This window comes from Aplysia californica, unplaced genomic scaffold (assembly GCF_000002075.1).
Source record: "Aplysia californica isolate F4 #8 unplaced genomic scaffold, AplCal3.0 scaffold00175, whole genome shotgun sequence".
NCBI classification, from domain to species: domain Eukaryota; kingdom Metazoa; phylum Mollusca; class Gastropoda; order Aplysiida; family Aplysiidae; genus Aplysia; species Aplysia californica.
Window position 1 is genome coordinate 410,946 of NW_004797445.1, and position 17,453 is coordinate 428,398.

At 38.2% G+C, this 17,453-nt stretch overlaps 1 protein-coding gene across 1 annotated transcript in view; it reads right to left on the reverse strand.

Annotated features, from left to right (window-relative positions):
- LOC101845324 (structural maintenance of chromosomes protein 3) overlaps positions 1 to 13,581 on the reverse strand; it is a 38,975-nt gene extending 25,394 nt beyond the window's left edge. Inside the window, exons 1-11 of the mRNA XM_005098211.3 lie at positions 13,428 to 13,581; positions 8,731 to 8,806; positions 8,008 to 8,046; positions 7,434 to 7,573; positions 6,715 to 6,794; positions 5,973 to 6,051; positions 4,158 to 4,275; positions 3,111 to 3,225; positions 2,663 to 2,723; positions 1,911 to 1,991; positions 439 to 603 (exon numbers count right to left, since the gene is read on the reverse strand). Coding sequence (XP_005098268.1) covers positions 439 to 603; positions 1,911 to 1,991; positions 2,663 to 2,723; positions 3,111 to 3,225; positions 4,158 to 4,275; positions 5,973 to 6,051; positions 6,715 to 6,794; positions 7,434 to 7,573; positions 8,008 to 8,046; positions 8,731 to 8,806; positions 13,428 to 13,442 — 969 coding nt within the window. The 5' untranslated portion in view covers positions 13,443 to 13,581. The remainder of the gene's footprint in view (positions 1 to 438; positions 604 to 1,910; positions 1,992 to 2,662; positions 2,724 to 3,110; positions 3,226 to 4,157; positions 4,276 to 5,972; positions 6,052 to 6,714; positions 6,795 to 7,433; positions 7,574 to 8,007; positions 8,047 to 8,730; positions 8,807 to 13,427) is intronic.
- Between the last annotated feature and the right edge of the window lie 3,872 nt (positions 13,582 to 17,453).

Here is a 17,453-nt window from a genome sequence, read left to right on the forward strand (position 1 = left end):
AATAGCAGCACTGAGCAACTTAGAAGGGCTCTGTGCACTTGGGGTGCTACTGTTAAACAACTGCAGACTGACTGATGCAGACTGACTGAGCCTGATTGTTTTTCTTGTGCGACGCGAAGGTGGGGATGGGCAGGGGGGCCAAAAGGCAAAACGAATTTTATTCAAATCAGAATCAAGGGTGTGACAATCATATTTTTATAAAAATATAACCGAAACAACCCCCCCCCCCCCCCCGAAACGATTGTGTCAAATTAGTAAAGAACGGCAGCCCCTACTGTCTCCTGTTTATTTTCAGCCATTTTGATGGTGTTTTCGAAAACTGAAAATGAAATTCCTTAATTTACCTGGTGGAGTGGGAATCCTGTAACTATTACCTCACTGGTTTGTACAAAATACAAAATCTATCAAGTCCATACACATAAAATGTTGACACCAGACCTTTGTATTTTGGTTTCCCCTCTGGTCTTCCACAATGTCTCGAATGCTGAGCTCCAGCTTTGAATTTTTCTTTGTGAGCTCTTGATATTCTGTTGAGATACTATCCTTTTCCTCAAGGGCTGCTTGCATTCTGGCTTTCAGTTCTTTCAATTCTTTGTTGATGGTCTGAAAATTTGAAACAGTAGATATTTTGCTAAAGCCATCCATGCGAAGACTAAAAAAGAAAAAAAGAAAGAAATTGACAATAAAATAAACGAACTATCCAAACACAATAGCAGCACTTTGAAAGTTTTAGTTTTAGTAAGGGTTTTATGGCACTTGCAACACATTTGGTTATATAAGTGCAGAAGATGAGAGGGGTTACAGGGAAGTAATAAGCATCAAAAAGGAGGAGAGAATGGGACAAAAGATATTTGGAAGGAGAGAAGGAGTAAACCACAACAGAGCACCTGCCAACCTCCAATGTACTTGGAAAAATTCACCAGTTTAAAGCAGGTCAGGAGCGGAAAAATTTTGCAACATACATTGGTCTAATTCAAACATGTAATGTACAACACAGAAAAGAAAAATACCTTATATAAATACCTTTGTACTAACTCGCTTCAGACGGTTCACGCAACAGTTGCGTGCCCCCTACCGCGATGGTTCTCGCAAGCCCTGCGTGATCAACTTTAGAATTTTTTTTTCCCTATTCAAACCACGCACACGTCGCATGATCCGTCTCGTGCCCTTGTTTTGGCCAGTCCTTAGCTACTTAGACTTATTTTCGGATCTCTGGGGCAAATAGTTTTTAAATTATTGAAGATGAAAGACAGTCACCCCAACTGGGGTTGAACTGACCAGAACTTGCACTATTTTTTCTATACAGCTGATAGTAATTTGACAGTCGCGCCGTAGTAGCGATCGAAGAAGTCGCATGAACAAGAATCAGATAATTTCGCTGTTTTCGATACTTCTGTTCATTTTACTTGTTCTAGTGTCTCAGAATATGATGTGTCTGTGTCTCATGTAATTCAGTGTATGGGTCTGAATCAACGCACAGCCCAGCTTTTATATTTTCATCAAACACTCACAAATGTATACAAATCAAAACAGAACACTTTTGAACTTTTATTTTTCTTGTTGTGAATTTCATTCTACCTGTCACGTGTCTGGAATTTTTTATAGGAAAATCAAATTCACACCAGTTTTCAACGCTAGTGACTGGTGAAAGGAGTCAGTAGTCAGTGAATTAAACAAAACAAAACAGGACAAGGGTCAAGTCAGTGAAAACTGAACACTACAGTGCTTACTTGCTTTATGTTGTCAACATGTTTTTTCACACCATGCATAGCCTTTACTTGTCACAACCAAGAGCAAAATGTTTGCGCAACTTACTTTTTTTTAGTACATTTTTTTTTTTTTATGTTTTAATTAATTAGTAATGTTTCCATTGCATAAAATATATTAAATTATAAGCCATCTCTACATACTTTCACTCTGTCATTGGCTGCTGTCAGATCATCTCGCAAAACTGTAGAATTAGCACCACTGTTGTCTCGTTTGGACTGGAGCTGTAAGAAAAAAAGAAAAGAAAAAAAAAATGTTTTCCCCCCAATCATTTAGACACCACAAACTATTTATTTCAGGTCAGCAAACGAAAATCAAATATTAAACGGAAACGGCCTGATAATAAAAGCCAGGGGGTCTTTCTCATGACTATTTAGTCCAGCCACATATAGGAACATTTAGTCAAAATTGAGAAAGCCCAAATTTGAAAGCAACTATGAAAATACAGTTGTAGTCTGCAACAAGGATCCCAAAGCCTTCCTTAATTCCCCTTAAATAGCATTTTTCTTGAGGAGTGTGTGTGTGTGTGTGGGGGGGGGGGGGGGGGGGGGGGCCTTCACTGCCTGCAACTTATTATAAGGGTAACTCCTTTTGATGTTACAGTAAGAGGAATTTATTCACCATCCATTGTTCCTTGTTTTCTACTACAAAAAATGTTTACATTCAATTTATCTTACATATTACTTTCTAGATACAAATTAAACGGGATCTCAGGTGAAAAATATTGCATTTGAAGCAAAAGAAAAATTAAGTTCCAAAATATTTACAGGCACAAAGAAAGCTGAGTACAGAATGTGAATACATCTTTAACAAAAACAACCGCAAACTCAATACACCTCGCATTGAGAGACATTACAAATGAAAAACATTCTGACAAAATCACATTTGAACTTACTTCATCTAACTTTTTGCGGGTGTCTTTCAGCTCATGATCGTGAATGGTATATTCCAGTGACCTTGATTGCAGGAAAAAAATAGTTTAAATTAAACGTGTACTGTATTTATTTATAATCAAAGCCTTTAAACCTAAATGAAATTGAGAAATACATACGAAAATAAAATAATATTGGTCATTAAATTCAGAAGACAACGAATTGTTCATAAAAATAACACATTGAAATTCTTAACAGTAATACACAAACACCAATTTATTGTTATTGAAGCGTAAACTTTAAAATATATGGCAAGAAACACACTTAGCGGCAGAGAGGAATAGTACCAAAAATGTTAAATCATGCAGGGCCAACTAAAATTTTATTTTACTCAGTAATACAAGTAACAAATGATGAACTTTTCCTTCTCCAATTTATCCCTGACAACAATGTACCTGAACTACAACATACCTCCTCATTTTGTCCCACTTTTGATACTCTTTCAGCTCTTCTTTCTCACCCTCCAGGGTATTCAGGCGCTCCTCGATATACTTAAGTAGGTCATTTATCTTTTCAAGCTTGCCATCTATGGAAGAAAACATTTATTTTGTTTTTATAACAAGTTCAACACCCTGTACTCTCAAACAGTTTAATTTTAAAACATGGTCACATACTACCGAGTTTCTGTGTTCTAATTATATGCAAGATTGGACCTTTCACGGACAAATCAGTAACAACAAAAAAAGCTAGATAGAATATAGAACACTGAGAACAAATACACTCTTATGCTCTTCGGGTGATGACATGAGTGGTAGTCCCACCAGCATGGGAACTTTTGGTGAGACTGAGGACACAAGAATTGTCGCTGAGACTGAGGACATTTAGAACCTCAGCGAAAGCTCATGGTAGAAAAGGCAATAAAGAATAAATGAGTATTTGAGAGCAAAAACAGGACCCAACACATCCCAGATATTATTATCATTCAAGCAGAAGATTAACATAAAATGGTGGGTGCACATTAAAGCAAATTACATTGGTAATTTGCACCTGAAAAGCACGGCAATAAAATGCCAACGCCTACATGACATTTTTAAAAATATGCAACCGTTCTATATTTGCACACCCATAGTCCATGTTCCAGGTTTTTCAGCAAGGTTTATGTATTATTGGTTCACCTGCTTCAATTATCCAGACTTATTGATCCAGGGTCAGGGACAAGACATACAACCCAATTGCTCAACTTCCTTCTACTTTCCACCTCATTCCCTGTATGAGCCATACCAGGGGACCTATGTTACAAAAGTCGTAAGCTCTGAGCTTTATTTGCATCCACACCATGTATAAACTCCACACAGAAGTATCCTGAAAATATTTTTGGTACACGTACCACTGACTCAGAAGCAAGAAGCAAACACTTAATATAAAGAAAAGAGTGTTGACAAACAATCAGAAAGAAAAAACTTGTTTATGTAGCAGTTCTGTCAATTTTAAAATGCATCAGCATAAAAATCAAAATACCTGTCTCTGTTAAAATGGCATTGCTTTCTTCTTTCCGTTCATCATACACTTTGGTTCCTGCAACTTCTCTGAGTAGTTTTAAACGTTGTGAATCTGGAGCTGTTGCCATTTGGTTAATCTAGAATATACAAAGTAGAAATAGCAAAATTACTTTTCTAAAACAGCACAGCAGTACAGGAAAAGACTGAAGAGGTTACTTAACTCCATGCATTCATCCATCAAATAAGCAATAATTTCCCATCTTAACTTGACCATATAAAAAACTTGAGGAAAGTCATAAAATCATAACAAATGTATGAAATGCATCTCAACTTTCAAAGGCAGCACCCAAAAACAATTTTCTCAATTACCTTTCAAGATCTTTTGAAACAATGAAACCCGTACATGACGACAAAGTCTTTTCCTTTCATAAAAAAGCTAATTAAGAATCCAACACGCTTTAAGTTCAAAACACAATAATTCCTAAAGACAAGATAAACTATCACAACGGTGCTTTTAACACTGACAGTACCTAAGGCTCATATAGTGAAAAACCCTTAAGTACCACATCAGTTCAGAACATTGAAGTCGTAGAATTTTTTTTAATTAAAAAAATTCTTCACAGCCCAAAAAATTGATAGAAGATCAGCCATTCAGCTATCATATAGAGTGACTTCCTTTGGTACTTACACACACCAGCGCAGTGCGTTCATTCGTTGTTTCATTATTAGACCTGCATGTGAGTCACAACCAGATTGTCTGAAAATTTTGCGCAAATAACAGCTTTTGTGGGTGTCTTAAGGAAGGACTTCCGAGTAACGAGCGACCACCCCAACAAACACAATAAAGAAGGGACCTAACCTTAACCCTACCCATAGGCCTACCCCAAAAAAGAACCTGCAACGGGCCTCATGTAAAAAGGCCAGCACAAGTCCAAAATGAAAAAAAATTTGTTAATGTTTTTTTAAAAACACACTCCAAAACAAACAAGGAGCATATGGCCTACATCTACATTGCTAGATCTAGATTAGAAATCCGCATCCGATTCCGAACAGAGACTCAGCTGAGTCTAGATTCTAATTAAGCAAATAATTCACGCACCTGATGAAATGCTTTTTACCAGCATTAATATTACAGCACAACCTATGATAGGGCTAGACACAATAGAATTGGAATATGAATCCTCCATTGAGGTTTATAATGATCTATATAAATCTAGATCTAGATTCTATTAGAACAAATGAGTCTGACATGAATGAATCCACACGATCTGAACAATTGAATTAGTCAACAAACGAAATTCAAAATGGCCGCTCGAGCACGAAACTGAAAGTAGATAATTTAGGTCGTCGTCCTTTTTCGTATTCGCATTTCTACTCAGGTTCCGACAAAAAAAAACGAAAGTGCCGACGAGAGAAAAAGGGGGCGCTGGCAGTCGGCCAGGCCTCGCACTACGCACATTGACAAATACAGGTGGGCCTAGCGATAGCATCGGCCAGCTCGCGGGTCAAGTCGCGATTGTCAGATTTCAGACGATTGTCGGCAAACATGCAGGTCAACATTATGTTTAGTGTGCCTACACTGCGGCCTAGCTACTAAAGTCGCCGACGGTACTGTAAGTGTTAAATATCACCTTCCAAATGATGCACAATCTTGTTCACAGAAAAACAGAGAATTATAAATATATATATATATTTTTTAAGCGTGAAGAAATTTTCCGAGCTAATAAAACCCCACGTAGCTATATATGTTCATAAATTATGGGTTCCAGAGAGAGATGTTACTGAAAATGACAAAAAAACACAACCAAAAAAAAAGAGGACCAAATGCACAAACCTTTCCTTGTTTCACAATGTAATAAGGGTTGCTCCTTGAAAAACCAGCACTTTCTAACAAATTCATCACATCAGATTTTCTGGAGAAAAAAAAAAGGAAAAAAGCTGGGTATCTTCAAACTTCAAGATAGTTTTTCACAGACCTGTCACATAAACATTTATCACAGTAGTGGCACTTACCAGTTTACTAAAAAAGACACACACAAAATTCAGTCACAAGGAAAAAAGCACAAGATCCCAGTCTCTCCAAACAACAAGGGTCTCAACACAACTACCCCTTGAAAACTTATAAAGCAAGAAGAAATGGGAACCCAAAACAGCAAACCTTAAAGACAAAAAACAATGTAGTGTGAGATTTTAAAAATGCAAACTTTATCCTATACTCAAGATTTAATCTTGACTTGTGGTTATTTACAAATTGATGTAAAAATCACAGACCATGAAAGTCCAAAACTACTGCATTCAAGGATTACAGTGCACAAATCTTAAGTGTTCGCAAAAAGCATATATACACATTTTGCGCCAATGTCATATTTCATAATTTCCACTCTGTTAATTTGCACTACATCAGGACACAATACAAGCTTAAACAAAACTTGTCTCAATTTCAGACCTTCATAGTTTGCTACTGTTACCATCAAGATATAAATATGGTAACTTTCATATGCAAAAGACTGAAAGAGACCAAAACAAAACAAAAAACCCCAAAAAACACATCCAAGTCATTACTCAAAACAACTTACGTGACCATCTTCTTGTCCAAGAAGTATTGGTCTTTCTTCGAGCCAATCACACGTCTAAGTACCACCTCATCTTTCTCAATCTGAAAACCAAAGAAAAAGGCAAGGTAAGTGACTGCAAAAAAGTGAAAATGAAACAAAAAATGCTTGCACCTATGTATACAAGTAAAGAGGCCACTAGTGGTTCCCTCCATCTTTCTACAGTCTTTTGAAATTATAAACTCACAGATGCCTCACTCACTCTCATATGACCTAATACAGATGTGAGCGCCGTAAAAGACTTCCAAAAATAATAATTTTTTAAAAAATAGACGTCTCTGCATGAAGGTAAAAAGAAATCCTAGCAGAGTGCATTCATGGTCATTTGTTAAGGTGATTGTTTTCCACAGGTGGTCCTCACAGCAAATTCAACTTTGAGATAAGCTTATTTCCATTTTAAACAGAAGTACATGGACAACATAAAGGCCATTCAGTGCATGGAAAAAGCAAGTTAGAAAGACAGAAACATACGGAAAGAAAAGAAGCAGGACAATCAGTGGTGCCTTCCAACCTAGAGCCAGTTGGAAGAGCATGCAGTTCCAAAGAAATGGGAAAGAGCACAGCGGCCAAAAAAGTGATGAGAGAAAAAGGAGCATTTTCCACAGCACCACTTCTAAACTACATTCAATTCAAATGCAAACGCAATTGTTGATCAATAGAGTGCAGCACCCTTGTGACATTACCGGAATTCTGTTGTCAGAGTTGTCAAAGATGATCTCCACAAATGCACTGATAACACGAGGCCCAGTTCCTTCGTGAAGGAGGGCTTGTCGCTGGTCTGGTCGCATGTGACTGAACTCATCAGACAACACAAACTGAATGGCTGAAATAGACATGAACAAAAAAATCCAACATGGATGACATCCAAAAAATAAAACCCTGAAAATTTCTTTTCACGAGAGAAACCTATATATACACAATGACATAAAAGATCAAAGGCTGATAGCGACATGAATACACTGTATACATGGAACCTACACAAAGTATTATACATCCTCTGCTTAACTGGCAGCAATATTTATTATTATCCCTATACGCCCATTCTGCCCATGTGCTTTAATTTAATCTCTTATTACACAACAAACTTCCCTTTACTAAAGTCTATATAAACAAAAAGTAAAGATTGAAATAAGAATATAATATAAGATAGGGAGTAAGAAAAGAGGTCCAATCGGCTACTGAAAAGTAATTACAAGTGCATAGACCTTTAAAAATTAAAGCCCATCATCATGACCCCCGAATGCAACAAGTACTCACCATAGAAAAAATTGCTTTTTCCTGATCCATTTCTTCCCACTGTAAGCGAAAAGACAAAAAGGTCAAATTAATTTGTGAGCTCCATACCTGTGCTGCAATCATTTATCCAAGAAGTAATTCTCATAACAACGACATTATAGTATAGCCTAAACAGAAGGGCTTAATATAAATTATTAAGATATTACAATACAAGTAACTGTTCAAGTTTGAAGCAACACTGTTCAAATCCACATTTATTCACATGTTTCATAATTAAACCCACCAGAAAATCAAGGAGACCACCGACACTTAACCAAAAAAAAAGGGTCCTGCAATTTGCAAAAGTGTCAATTTCTGTCTACAATATCCCCCAGAATTGCAAAACCTTTACAGTTGGAAATAAACCCGAAACTCTTTTCACTTGAAAATTGATGTCTATTGAACCTATGTAAAGCCGAAAACTGTCAGACTCATGAATGGAGTAAAATGTTTTCATTCCTTTTTAAACATTCAACCAGTTTTCAATCTTTGACAGCCGTTTTCTGGTAATTTTACCTCAAGACACCACGCAACCTCCTTCAATCGCACATATTTTAATTTCTATTCCAGATGGACAGGCATTTATTTCATCGAAAGCAAGACAATTGAATAAGCTTTATGATGGTGGCAATAACTCCATATATGCCCAAAAATTGACAAGCACCTGATTCTACAGCATTCTAACACATTTTATGTTGCACTCACCAATGACATTGTGCTTGGAACTGAAAGGTTCAACAACAGTTTGATCCCTGTAGCTCCGGAAGCCCTGAATAATGACCTAGGAGAAAACAAGAAGCAAAAACGCTAAATGCATACCCTGAATGATCAACATCAAAATCACAATATACAGCCAAACTTGTGTAAGATGGCCAAGCATTGACGTGGAGAAAATTTTTGTCATCTTCCGGGGTTTCCGGGGCCAGTTGAATAGATCTCACTGTGGTGGGCCCGCTTTGCGGCTTAGCGCGCGATGGGCTACGTCATTAAGTTTCATTGCCGACTGCTTGGGCTGTGAATACGCGTGCGCAGCGCACGTGTGTGTGCGTTTGGGATATGCCGTTAAACGAAGAAAAGACGCATCTTTCTGATTGGCTGCTAATTTTAGTACTGTGATGTCATCACTCCCTGGGATACCCACATGGAACGACGTGTTTTCGGTAACATTTCGGATTTCCTAGATCTAGAAATCTAGATTCTAGATCTAGATAGTAGGCCTACTTGGACATGATGGAAGACCCCACGAAAATTGCCGTAAAGACGCAGGAGGATTAGATCTAAATCTCTAAATCTAGATAGATCTACCACCCCCCACCCCCCTTCTGCATTTTTAATCAGTAATATATTTAAAAAGAAAAAAAACAACTTCAAAGCAGCTCTACAAATTAGGCCTATAATCTATGAGACTGTTGGTCAGTCGGGAGGAGGAGAAGAGAAAAAAAACAACTGTCCGGGACCGGGATCGAACCGCTCCAAAAATCATTGCACGATTTCCGACGCAGACGCGCGGTCTATTCAGCCATCAGAACTTCCGAGAGAAAGGTGTACATTAAGGCTTTAGTTATTCGCACAGGGTGTTTGAATACTATGGAATTGTATTCGCACAGGGTGTGTGAATACTATGGAATTGTATTCGCACAGGGTGTGCGAATACTATGAAATTTTATTCGCACAGGGTGTGTGAATACTTCGAATATTGTGAAATTTTATTCGCACAGGGAGTGTGAATAATACTAGAAATGTTATTCGCACAGGGTGTGTAAATACTATGAAATTATATTCGCACAGGGTGTGTGAATACTACAAAATATTATTGGCACAGGGCATTTCAAAAGAAGGATGGAAATTTTCTAGATCTAGCATTTCCTCATTTTTCTTTTTCACAATCCTCTTTCTGTAGGGACAAAGATCATGGGATAGATCAAGAAATCTAGATCTAATTCTAATTGTGCAATGCGATACAACCCCCCCCCCCCCCCCAACTCAAATTAGAATTCAAGTTGTGTATTGTGTCAATGATAATTACTCAAATCTCTCTTTTTTTGTTTTCCTTGAGCTAGAGAGAGAGAGAGAGAGAGAGAGAGAGAGAGAGAGAGGGAGGGAGGGAGGGAGGGAGGGAGGGAGGGAGGGAGGGAGAGGGAGGGAGGGAGGGAGGGAGGGAGGGAGGGAGGGAGGGAGGGAGGGAGGGAGAGAGAGAGAGAGAGAGAGAGAGAGAGAGAGAGAGAGAGAGAGACATTTAAAGCCTTTATTTGCCAAAAGGTGGGATACCCGGGTGTGACAAACGGGGTCCAAAATCAACGTAGGCTCCACCCTGTGCGAATAAAATTATTTCTTATTCGCACACACGGTGTGAATAATATTAAGGTAGCGTCAATTGCCACCGAGTGACGCGGTGGCAATTGACAAAAGGCCACCCTTATTCTCACCCGGGGTGAAAATAGTGCAGGCGGGTCTTGTGGCTATTCTCACCCGGTGCGCGTGTCAACAAATTTTGCGTTCACCCTAAACCACAGAATTCTACACTGTGATAGAGAAAAATTGTAGAATTCTGTGCTGTGAACAAACGTTCCATTACAACTGTACTTGTAGCCTACTAAAAGCGTACAATTTTGTCTGTGGGCAGGGGAGAGAGAGTGAGAGAGAGAACAAAACAAAATGGCGACCCGCGTAGTTCAGCTCGATTCGAAAAGTTAAATAGCCGTAGCATCTTTGTAGACAACCAAATTAATTTACTTTTGTGTTTTAACATCAATTTTTAACTTTGTTTTGGTCAATTTGATCGTCCACACCGATAGACAGTATTCAGAAAGAGACTGAGAGAGAGAGAAGAGGGGAGGAGTAGATTTTGCGAGAACTTCCGGGCGGGTGAGAATAGCCACTTTCTTGACAAAAATTGACTTTTTTTCAATTGCCACCGAGTGAAGCGGTGTCAAGTCTGAAAACAACACTATCTTTAGCATTATACATAATGTGTGTCTAATTAGCAATGCCAATGAAAATTTAAATTTTCACTTTTGCCCCCTTTTTTTTGGTACCTAAGAAAGAATTTTCAATTCTGATAATTATGCTTCTTGAATTTTGAGAAACGGTTCATAAATAAAAAAGTTATGGGGTTGTTAAGGTCGGCAAAATATGGATGACCCACATATAGGAAAATACTCCTAAAAAGTGGACCACGCAGTAGCAGATTCTGTAAGAAAATCGACGATATCTCGGTAACTAATCCAAATGTTCGAGAGAAACTTGGCTACCCGATGTGTTTTTGAGTGTAGAAATCATTTCTGCAGTCAGATTTACTACCAATTTCGTAGTTATTTTGTTATAATTAAAATTGTGGTGTACATATTACGATTTTGCGAAAAAGGGGTGTCGGGATGAGTCCATTTTATTTATAGCATCGTATCACAACATGGGATCTTTAAGAATATATGTCGGCAGCGTGACTAAATAATTGCAAAGCTTTTTATGATGACTTTAGACCATGCCAACCGTAAAAGATAAGTTAATTCAATCTAGCATGCCGTACAATTAAAAATTCTTTTTCCCCGTTGAGACGCGAACACCTCGAGACGAGATAACCTCGCCTCGGAATACCCCCATTGCGATGTTACAGGGGAATAGAGAGAAAAACAACCGGATGCGCGCGCCCGCCATTGCCCTATTTCAAGTGACCAATGAACGGGCCCGGAATAGTCATGCGGGGATTTGTAGGTCACAGACATTTGCCACGGGAGTGAGGGGAAAATGGCCGGTCTCCGTGCGAAGCCGCTTTGGATAGGGGGGTAGTCGTAGATTTACGATCGGGTCTAAACAACTACTTGACACAGAACTCTCAAATTTGAGCACACTATAGAGGATAGATAGATCTATTACCATCTGGGCGTTGAAATTCAAACTCCTTATAGTTTTCGGTGTACACGATACGAAAGTGTTCCCGACACCAAAAGTATAGGTTAATTTATGTGTACGAACTTCAACGTCCACATATCATTAGTTTGCCCTATTTTCTGATTGGTAGCCGAGTTTCATTCGGATTGGTTCGGAAATAGAGCAGACCGAGGTTGACAAAGTTAGTCACCTACGCTTCGGCCGGGTCCGCAAAATCGCCCGTAAACGGGGACCAAATTTTCGCCTCGCGGGAAAGCCCGATTGGCATTGCTAGTCTAATGGATCAATCTGTTCTCAATAATTTCATTGGACGAGCATCTAGTCTAAAGCTACGGAACCAACTTGGCGTGTTTTCAATGAAACGTAGGCCTAGATCTTGGCTAGTCTTAGCCTACACTTTGGTGTAGAACCAACACAGGCAATTCTAGAAGTAGAAGGTCACAAACGCACACAAACTCAAGCAGAAATTCATGTTATATCGGGGAACATAAATCGGGGGACGGGAGTCAGGAAAAGACACACACACACACACACACAAACACACATACACATAGAGGGACAGAAAGGCGAATGCACAACACCGAGCACTCGAGCACAATAAGCTAGATCTACCCACCAACGCAAAAGAGCTCCAATTTACTCGGTGGCAATTGACAAAAAGACAATTTTTGTCAATTGCCACCGCGTCACTCGGTGGCAATTGACATTACCTAATATTAATTCTTATGCGCACACCCGGTGTGAATAAAATGAAATCTTATAAAAGTTATGCGCACACCCGGTGTGAATAATCACTTCCGTAGACTAAGTAAGCACCATATACGTTGACACTTCCATCTTTGGTGCCATGCAGTTGATTATACTTAGATGTAGTCACGTAATCTGAGGGGTATCCTGGTCTGACAAGATGGCCACCTTACCTAAAAATAGCTTGCGTCTTTTCTACGTTTAATCGCATGTATGTGCGTTCGGGTTTGTGACCTGTATTTATAAGATAATGATAAGAGATCACAAATATACCCAAAAAAAAGCAAACACGGCGAGATCAAATTAGGCCCATCAAATTAACAGCAACTGATGAGGGAAACCCAAGAGTCTTGGGGAGGATGACAAAAATAGATGGCAGAAATACTTCATCTAGATCTATATTTAGGCAAATCACTAGTTTCATGTGAAATGACTCAGCTGTAGCAGTATATAAAAAATATTCTACACACAGTACACAGACTGAGTGACAGATGATGGAACTGGGCAGGACCATGAGGAATTTTTCAGGAACAATGATCTTGACATGCTGTGACCATTGTTTATTTAACATTCCCAACAATGACAAACAGATTTTAAACGCTGAGACCACCACCAACACGAAGTACATGTACGCCTGCTCGGTCTTAGAGACGTAACATAGAGGCTACTTTCTCAACTATAGGGCTATCGATAATAGGTGTTTCACAATTATACTTCGTCTTAAAATTAAGCTCAGGCGTACATACATGCACCGTCATAAAGCTTACCTGCTTTATATACATCGCAGCTGTCTTTCGCTAATGACCATCAGCATGGGGTGCACTAAAAGCACAAATTGTCAAAGTGAAATACTTGCACCAAGTTGTTTATTTACTACTGAAGTACAAGGGAAGCCATCACAAATGGCGGCAAATATTACCATAATAATATGCGAGCCTTTAAAAATGTAAGCTATCATTAAAATATTATTAACACGTGAAAAGAAGATACAAAACATTTTTCATCTTCTTAGATATTTAAAAAATAATTTAATAATCGATGAAATATTTTGAACTGCCTCTATAACTGGCCTATTACTTATGTTTAAAGCTGTAAGAGGCAGTTCTTGGATCCAAAGATCTGTTATTTTGAGCAATCACTGAGGCCACCGGAAGCAAGTCCAACATCAACGTACCGTTAGTGAATTTAGGTAGGCACTAATTTCAGCCGCTTTTATGGGAGATGACTGGGATGCGCCTTATTTGAGCAAGGCATCGTTGTAAAGAGGTAAAGACTTATTATATTTTGAGTTTATGTATAATGTTGAGCTATTCTGACTCATTGTGAAGTGGCAAACAGCGAAGGCGCATTTTTTCTGGAAGTGTTTGTGAAGGCCAGCATTTTTTTTAAGATACAGGACGTCTAAAAAATAAAAAGAGGACTCTGCTCTTAAAGAGCAATAACTTCAAAACTACTCATTATGTGGACTAATTTCAATATTTCGAACAAAGAAAATGTCACTAGAGGGACGTTAAGCTGTAAATATGAAGAAAATCAAGCAACCATTTTTTTTTTAAGAAGTCAAGTTTTAAACCTTTCAAGCAAAATTGGGTACCGTAACCTAAAACGCAAAATATTTTACTTTTTAAAAGCATTCAGCTTCAGGGTGTGATCAACCCGTACTTGTATCACTGCAAAGACAGTACCACAACAGTCATAGCCTAGTCATATTATATCACAATAATTCTAAGATTGGAGTGAATCGAATTTTTGTTCTACAGCTCAAACATTCATTTAACTTTTAAAGAAAACCAAAAACTCATTTAGAAAAATAAATTTGGTCTAAAAATGGGAGAAAGTGCAATTTTATCAAATTCATTATCATGTGTGCAATAGGGACATTTTAAAGCCTTTTTTGGTAAGTTTTTCATGTTTCAAGCACTTTAAAATTATAGTCTAAAATCTCACAAAGTTGTTGAACTAGATGCTCTGAAAATTGGAATGTTTGCTGTTCACCAATTCCCAAAGATAGTGTTTCAATTTTATATTCTAATTTTATAGATTCCTTAGTGGAGGTGTTCAAAGGCAAATTAGTCACCTGTGTTGTGTATTTAATTGATAAACTTCAAAGTTCAAAATCCTGATCACTCCTTTAAACAGACGTAACAGTAATTTTTTTTTAATGTCAATAATTCAAGAAAAAGCATACATTTTGACTGAAAAATGAAAAATATTAGATTATCCAAAGTACTTTTTGAGATTTTAAGTATATATAAATATATATATATTATATATATATATAATATATATATATATATATATATATATATATATATATATATTATATATATTTATATATATATATAAATCCAAGATGGCAGTCGTTGCCATGGCAACACATCTTAAAATTGGGGCATTATAACTTACTTCCATTTAAAGAACTATGATGTGAAAAAACTCAAAAGTTCAATTTTAAACAAACTGGGAAAATCAGTAGCAAGTTCCCTAGCTATTCCAAAGTCTGCCACAACTGAAACAGTTGAAACTCAACATTGAACAGAAAGTCCAAAGAATCGACCCAGAGGCACGCCACAGGATTATGCAAAATTGCCAGTGGCTTATTAAATAATTGGTGCTTGTAAGGAGACATGCAAATGGTCAACATCTGGAGATTTAAATACATATCACCTTCCTGAGTTTATTTGGCAACATCAGTTTTGTATGAATTTGTTCTTCAATGCACAAATTGCGACCATTTGAAATATAGAACAATATAATTGTTTTTTAAGAATTTACAAAATTTTGCATTTCACTCAATTTAGACTGAAATTTTCAAAACTTTATATTTTTCAAAAATATTAGTTTGATTATTTTTTTTCATTTTGACCAGTTTAACATCCCCCTTGGTTATAAGTATTTTACATCCCCATAGACACAATTTAGATAATTTAGGAGGCAGGCTTCTGATCCTGCCTATAAGGGCCAGCCCAGGCTGAGAGGGATAGTAGAGATACAACATTCCAGCAGAAAGACTAAGATCTTAAAATTTCTTTCCACTTGGGAATCTAAGTCAGGTCTCCTGGGTACGTATGAGTATGACAGCGAAGCACCTCACTATACAATGGAGTCCACTTTTAACGAGTCCTGAAATAATGAGAAGTCTGTTGTAAAGACAAGCTATTCTAAAACCCCATTGTTTTCCTTCTTTATCTTTATAAATATATTGCAAAAGGGCAATCAAACATGCGAGTCGGTTATAGCGGAATATTGCTGCTGCTACGCACAGTGCATAGCCCGCCAGTTGAGAAAGTTGTTGATGATCTAGTGGAACAAAGAATGGTAGAGCCCACGTGTGCCAACAATAAAAGCCTGAGTGAATGAGTAGGGAGGGTGTAGCATGCACAAACAAGTCGAGCGTTGCGTGATAGGCCAGCCCAGTCTAGATTATCTAGCCCTACCATGCCTCTCACTTCTCCAATGCGGGGATGGAGATGTCCCAGTGCTGTGATGGGTGGAGTGAACGTGTGACGTAGGCAGGGTATGGTGTGTAGCCAATGTACACAAATAAACGGAACGCACCACAGGGTGTTTTGGTAGTTTAGTAAACGTTTTACGGCACTGGCAACACAATAAGGTCATGTAAGTGATAAGAAAGAAGAAGCAAACCACACAAGAGCACGCGCCAACCACCCACCCACAGGGAGTGGAGAGGTGGGGGAACAACACAGCTGCCATCATCAAGGAAGATCAACAAAAAGAAATAAACAGAACACCAAACTCATAGATTAGGCCTACTTTATTAATTCCCTTGAATTTATTACTGGATCCCTTATAACGTGAATCTTGCCATTATAACGAATGTTTCGCACCAGTCCCCTCCCCCTCATTATAACAGGATTCCACTGTACCACAGACGCCAGACCTGAAAACTAAACATTTTTACAGTAATGCAGACAGTCTTATCTGCTACACAAGATATCTTGATATAATTTTTAGAATCCATGATAGGTTTAGGGCAAGACGTTTGATGAAAAAACAAAAAAAATCTGAAAAGAGAACCGTTTCGATATGTTCAAAATTATCTCCCCTTCTTAAAAGACGACCATTTACTACATGATGCACACAGTTGTGACACGGTGTTGGGGGGAGGGGAAATATAATTCTTTTAAGATAACTACAAGGTATGAACAACAAATTTCATGAAATATGAAAGGGCCTTTGCTTTTTCTTGCCAAAATCCCATTTCATGTATGCTACAGTTCATGTAGGCTACGGAACCGATTAAGAGAGATAGCTTAATGGTTATCCTCCTACTGTCTATTGTAACTGTGAAAGGAGAAGCCTGTGCTGCTTGGCCGCATCTGCTCCATTCGAGGAAGATGTTCAACCTTTGACAACACATGTGTCATTGTTACCCCCTGGTTCGCCACTGGTTTTTATTTGTTGGGCTCAGACAATCCGTGACCAGAATGGCCATTCAAACTTTTTGTACCATAGGCCTGAACATGTTGTTCTAGGTTTTAAACCAGTGGGGGCTCCAGTGGCTAAGTGAGTGTTGAGTTTCGACTCAAGTAATGTCAAGTAAGTGTCGGTGACACGGGGATCAGATGGGTGGTCACTGGGGTGTGTCCTTGAGCAAGACACGACAAGCCTAGCTCAAAATACAGGGCGCTGCACAGTGGCGACCGACAGCAGCATGTTTGTAAACTATTTTGTAATTTGTGTAGTATTGTGTATTCATGTGTGTATTTCTGCATGTATTTATGTATGAACGTATTCATAATTATGTAATTTATGTATGTAAATGTACGTTT